The following is a 6,938-nucleotide window of genomic DNA, read 5'->3' as shown; positions in this document are numbered from 1 at the left end:
TCAACAAGTTTTTATCTATTTTTATTATTCTGTTTCACGAAAATGTGTGATTTTCTGATGTTGACGTATACAGTGTACTTCTGTTTTTGTATGTCCGATATCTTTAAAAAGGTGGCAACATACACGTTTTCTTTGGTTATTAATTAAATTAATAGTTATTAATTAAATTAAACTATATTGAGTGGCAATTAATAAAAAATTTCCACTTTTAAACATTAATATTGTTGTCACATGAGGATGGAACTACTAGTAGCAGATTGGCATATCAAGCTAGTCCGCTAGTGTGGGAAAAGTTGAATGGCACTTTTGTCTTTGATGGTTTGGTGATTGTAGTAACACCGGACGAAAAAAGCACACAATTCATTCGTTGTAAAATTTCCGGGCTATACGTTTGCTTTAACAATTAGATTTGCATATAAACATCCACCATGCAGGAATGACGTTAATGTACCTAAACACATGTAACCAAGTTACTGGTGCTGTTTGTATTTTTAAAATAAACTATGCCTAACTATGCTCTGATGCTTCAATATTTATAACAATGCAAGGTGAAGATAACGAACAGTGATCAATCTCATAACTCCTACAAGCAATACAAAATAGATAGTTGGGCAAACACAGACCCCTGGACATACCAGAGGTGGGATCAGGTGCCTAGGAGGAGTAAGCATCCCCTGTTGACCGGTCACACCTGCCGTGACCCAATGTAAATCCATTTAATTATGTTTTCCAAATGCTTGAAATTTCACCATTGCGTATGATGATTAATTTCCATGCATGAATACTATGAGCTAAAAAGTTCCATTGACCTTTACTACTAATGCCTCTACCAGTAGTGGGTTTACGATATTATAGCTACCTGGATAAACCCTGTTTCTTAGATATATTTGCCAAAATGTTAATGTATAACTTAGATATGTTAAATCTTACAGTAATCAGTTCAGAATCGAAGATGATCCATCGACAGATGTAACACAGTATTATGTCCTAATCAAATGATTAATTAGCGCAACAGTTAAGTCATGTTGATTACACTATGGTTACCAAACACTGTGCTAACCACTGCTAATTACTTGATTAACCGTAATGCACTTTTACATCCAATATAAACAATGAGAATTTGATCAAATGAAATCCACAATCCACATTCAGTGAATATAGTGTGATGATTATTAGCATAGTTGGTCCATGTCTTTAAAACGCAAAGGTGATTCGTGATTAACGGTATAGCCTGGGGACCTGATCACACCTATTTGAATAGACATGGTTCAGTACTATTGAAATTATTTATTCTGCAGAGCGAGGAAGGAGAAAAATAGGTAGGTCAAGACGAAGGCCAGTCTAAGAATTAAAACTAAGAAGTAGGTTAAGTCAAAAGTAGTTTAAGTACATTAGTTTTGTGGAGGGTGGTGGTGGAATCCAGTGAGGTAATGGGTGCAGTTATCATGAATAAGGATGAGGTACCTGGTATTTGCACAAATCAACAGGAACTTGGCTCGGAAACACGGTGTAGGTAACCTGGTTAGAATACTACCCTCTGTATAGACTCACAATCCTGGTGCCAATCATACTCAGGGGGACACAGAGAGAAATTAAATTTGAAAGATAAGAAATCAACTAAATGCTGTCATATGACAGTAATATCGCAAGTGTTTGCCTTTCAGTATACCCTATAACACTATATCATTCCATCAATCATTTTACTTAAGATGATTTGGATATTACGTAAATTGTAAGAGAAGTTGAAAACCGTTTAACGTCCCGCTTGAAAATTTTTCACTCATATGCAGACGTCACCATTGCCGGTGGAGGGCTGCAAAATTTAGGGCTATACTCGGCGCTTACGGCCTTTGAGCAAGGAGGGATCTTTATCGTGTCACACCTGCTGTAACACTTGAGTGTGACTGTAACACTTTTTTATTCAATGTATGGTTTGAATTACGAAATTGGTATACTGTTCAATTTCAAATCTTTGATCTTTACTTGAGTCCACGTGAGTTTTATGCGACTTTTGTGTCAATGTTAGGGTAAGCCTGAATACCATTAATTCGATTAAGACAACCAATGCATTCCTTGTTATAAAGCTATTATTAACCCAATACAATTAATCATACATTAATTTCAAGTTACTTTAATCTTCTTCAAATGATGTAGGGATATGCCTAAGTCTTTATAGACAATCAGTCGGTATAGAACAAAAGTGTACAAGTATCTTATCAAGTCGATTGATAGACAAATAGACAGGTTTGGCAAATTCCATCAATCATTAGTTTTAAGGATTAAGTTCGTCATGAAATCTATTTGGTTACAGCAGATTTTAATTATTTTATGACAGGTGGATAAACACTTCAAAACATATTGGAATTTTCATGCATGTGATCAATGTCATATGACATTATAAATGACTTCACGTGTTTCATATCAATCGTTAGGAAGTACTTTACTAACTCCGTTTATCTAATCAAGATATAGAGCTCATGGTGAACGCTCTACCACCGACATACCGTGACCGCTCTAAGAATAAGAAGAAAAAAGAGAAAACTTGAAGGTAACGAACAGTGATCAACCTCATAATTCCTATAAACAATACAGAATTATAAGTAGGGCAAACTCGGACGCAGTGACGATATAAATCCCATCGAAGGTGTTGTACCCATTTCCCCTGTTCAGCGAAACCGTATCAAACTTGAGGATATGGCGCCGAGGAGTAAGTATCTTCTGTTGACTGATACACCAGCCGTGAGTCCTATATCTTGATCAGGTAAACGGAGTAATTCAAATTTTGCATTGCTGCTACACACTCGGTTGATTTTTGCATTGTGTTGTTACAGAACAATATACCAATGAGATTCAGGAATGGATGGAGGAAGACAAACTTTACTATGAAACTCACAACTTTCCCTCAATGATGGAAAAAGTACGAAACCAATGCTTCGTAACATTTGTTGGTGTGCCAGGATCTGGAAAGTCGGCCACAGCTCATCACATCGCCCTCACGCTCCAGGAGGAAGGCTATGAAGTTGTACCAACCAGGAACATCAATAAACTAGAAGATTATGGCGATCCTTTGAATCCACAGGTTTTTGTTATTGATGATGTTGTGGGGGTGTTTGGCCTCCAAAACACAAAATTAGATGTGTTGACAGATTATAAACGAAAACTAACAAATCCATGCATGGAAATGTCTAAAACTTTAATTACATGTAGAGAGACTGTGTTCAATGAGATACAATCACACAAACCCTTTTTTACCGAAGTGGTAAATGTGGTGATATTACATAGTTCCGGGAATGCATTAGATGAGAATGACAAGATACAAATTCTTCAGAAGTATTGTTTGGATGTCAATTTACTGTCGCCTTCATTGCCGGCGTTAACAACCCGCATGTTTCCTCTCCTCTGTAAATTGTTTTCAAATCAAAATAATTTCAAAGTTCTTGGTCAAACATTTTTCATGAATCCAGTTCAGTGCATTATCGATGAATTTGGTGACATGCAAAGTCATAACAAACTAAATTATGCAACTCTTGTTTTATGTATGATGAATGGGAGTTGCCTCTCAAGAGACGTTTTTGAGAATACATATTTTGCTGGCAAAAAAAGAAATTTGTGAGAAAAATGTAGATTAGAGGCCCATACTGATACATTCAAGTTTCATGGATGCCTTGTCAGCAATGGAGGGGACATACACGAAACAGTGTATTGATGGCCGATACTCATTTATACATGACTCTATGTATGAATTATGTGCCTATCATTTTGGCAAACAATTTCCTGACCAAATATTGTTGCACATGAGTAGTAATTATATTGCTAATTTTGTAAAACCACAAGCACTTGAAACAAGTATCACGAAAAGGGCAACGAAACAAGTTGTTGCTCAATCATATGAGGCTAATGAGAATAGCAATGATAGAAGTAAGGAAGGAGATGAATGTGAAGAAAGCAACGAGAACAATAATGAAAACGGTGAGAGTGGGGAAGGTTTTAATCTGTGTATAAGGTTACGCGAGGACCAGTACGCACTATTGGCTGAGAGGTTGTACAGAGACATACAGAACATGGAGTTGTTTGATATCTTTAGGAATAATGTTTTAAAACATTCCAAGGTGTGCGAAGCTTTCATTGTCGAGCTGAATACAAAGTTGTACACAGAATTGAAATCCTTATTTCTCTCCCAGCACGAGAATATCGAGAAGATCATTACAAAAGAAGCGAGTGTGTTAGACGATAGCGAGGATTGGGATCAGTGGAATGAGGAGAGGGATAGACAGAGGCTGCTGGTGGATGCAGGAAGGGGTGTAGCGACAGAGGGTGTGAGAGCGATCAGCTGGGTGATTTACTATGGACACAATAAGATCCTACAGTACATTGTAGGACTAATTCAACAACACGAAGAAATCAGTGAATTATGTATGAATTCCAGACATGAACAGGAATACTCTTCTATGCAGAAGAGGAGAGTACAGGTGCTACAAATAGGCTACCAAAAGACCAGCCTTTATATTATAATTTAGCATTGGAGCAGAACAGATTACTTCTTTTGGGTTGTTATAGTGGTGATGTAGAAACAGTTCAATTAATTCTGTCACAAATAGATAAAAAGCCAATTTAAAAAAAACCGGTCAGTACGGTGAAAGTTATGTTTTCTGCTCACCACTGACAGTCGCATGTAAGGGAGGACACGCAAGTATAGTGGGAGAATTGGTGATGGCGGGCACAAATGTCAATCAACAAGATGAGAGGGGGAATACACCACTGGTACTTGCATGCGAAGGTAAACATTTGAGAGTGGTGGAAGAGCTAGTAAAGGCGAGAGTTAATGTCAATTTGCAGGGCAAATGGAATTCACCCCTGGTAGCTGCATGTAGTGGAGGATTTGAGGATGTAGTAGAGGTGCTGGTGAAGGCAGGAGCTCATGTTAACTTAATAGATGAAAATAATAAAACACCACTGATACGTGCGTGTTATGAAGGAAACGTAAGTCTTCTCAAGGTGTTGATAAAGGCTGGGGCTGCTGTAAACATAAATGATGGAAATAGTAAATCACCATTGAATGTTACATGCTGTAGAGGACATCTAAGTATAGTGAAAAAGCTAATTAAGGCGGGAGCTAATGTTAATCTCGATCTTAAAAATGCGAAAACACCATTGGTAATTGCATGTTATGAAGGACACCTCAGTGTGGTGAAGGGATTGGTGAAGGCGGGATCTGATGTCAACCTGCAAATAGAAAATGGAAATACAGCTCTGGTAAGTGCTTGTAGAGGAGGACAGGCAAGAGCTGTGGTGGATTTGGTAAAAGCTGGCGCTAATGTGAATCAACGGGATGGGATTGGGAGAACACCAATAATTGTTGCATGTAAAGGAGAGTATATTAATGTGGTAGAGGAGCTGATGAAAGCGGGTGTTAATGTCAACCTACATGATGGACATGGGACTACACCACTGGTAACTGCATGTGAAAGGGGATATATTGTGGTAGTTGAAAAACTGTTGACGGCGGGAGCTGATGTCAATCTTCAGACTAGAAAAGAAATAATACCACTGGTTACTGCATGTTTTTGGGACATGTGAATGTGGTTAGGAAGCTAATAAAGGCAGAGGCAGTGTCAATCTTCATGACAAAAATGGTAAAACAACATTGGTAACGGCATGCTATGGAGGACATATGGAAATGGTGAAGGAGCTGGTGAGTTCAAGGGCTGATGTCAATCTAAAGGATGATGACGGGAAAAAACCATTGACAACTTCTTGTTTTGAAGGACATATAACAGTGGTTGAGGAACTGGTAAGGGAAGGAGCTAATGTTAATCTACGAACTCGAGATGGAAATTCACCACTAATATCTGCGTGTTTTGGAGGACATCCGAGTATTGTGGAGAAGTTGATACATTCGGGGGCCGATATCAATATGATGAATAATCGAGGAGATGTGCCACTGGTCACTGCATGCTTTAAAGGATATTTAGATGTGGTGAAGAAGCTGGTGAAAGCTGGAGCACATGTTAATTAACACGATACAAATGGAAATACACCACTCGGATCTGCATGCTTTGAAGGACATGTGAGTTTGATAGAGGAGCTGGCGAAGATGGGGGCTGATGTGAATCTATGTGATGTCAAAGGGAAAACACCTCTGAATGTTGCGTGTTTTAGGAAACATTTAAGTGTAATAAGGGTGCTGGTGAAAACAGGGGTTGATGTTAATCATCGGAATCGAAATCAGGGAATAGCACTGGTTGGTGCATGCCATAAAGGTGATATTAGTGTGGTGGAAGAGTTGTTGAAGTCAGGTGCTCATGTCAATCTAGGGAATGGGAAAGTACCACTGGTAACGACGTCTTTTAGAGGACATGGAAGTATAGTGAAATAGTTGGTGCTGGCGGGGGCTTATATTAATCTGCAGGATGGAGTTGGGAAAACCTCTCTGGTAAGTGCATGTTTTAGAGGGCATGACAGTGTAGTGGATGAGTTGTTGAAGTCGGAGGCTAATGTCAATCTGCATAATGGAGACGGAAAAACACCACTGGTAACAGCATCTTTTAAAGGACATGCAAATTTGGTGAAGAAGCTGGTGCAAGCAGGAGCTGATGTCAATCTCCAAAGCGAACTTGGTGAAACCTCTCTGGTAAGTCCATGTTATGGAGGGCATGACAGTGTAGTGGATGCGTTGTTGAAGTCGGGGGCTCATGTCAATCTGCAGAATGGAGATGGGAGAACACCACTGGTAACAGCATCGTTTAAAGGACATGTAAATTTTGGTAAAACGTAGGTAGATGCAGGAGCTGATGCCAATCTGCAAAACGGACTTGGTGAACTCCTCTGGTAAGGGTATGTGTTGGGGGGTTTGCCAAAGTAGTAGAGGAGTTGGTGAACTTAGGAGCTAATGTCAATCTGCAGGATAGAGCCGGGGAAGTACCATGGGGAGCATCATG

The 6,938-nt window shown here is 39.1% G+C and overlaps 1 protein-coding gene across 1 annotated transcript; it reads left to right on the top strand.

Annotated features, from left to right (window-relative positions):
• Window positions 1-5,677: 5,677 nt before the first annotated feature.
• Window positions 5,678-6,016, top strand: LOC130049664 (integrin-linked protein kinase-like). The gene has a single exon (XM_056147556.1). The coding sequence runs from the start codon at window positions 5,678-5,680 to the stop codon at window positions 6,014-6,016; it is 339 nt and encodes a 112-aa protein (XP_056003531.1).
• The last annotated feature ends 922 nt before the right edge of the window (window positions 6,017-6,938 follow it).

This window comes from Ostrea edulis, chromosome 8 (genome assembly GCF_947568905.1).
Source record: "Ostrea edulis chromosome 8, xbOstEdul1.1, whole genome shotgun sequence".
Taxonomy (NCBI): domain Eukaryota; kingdom Metazoa; phylum Mollusca; class Bivalvia; order Ostreida; family Ostreidae; genus Ostrea; species Ostrea edulis.
The sequence above is the reverse complement of the archived record's forward strand: the minus strand, read 5'-3'. Positions and strand labels throughout refer to the sequence as shown.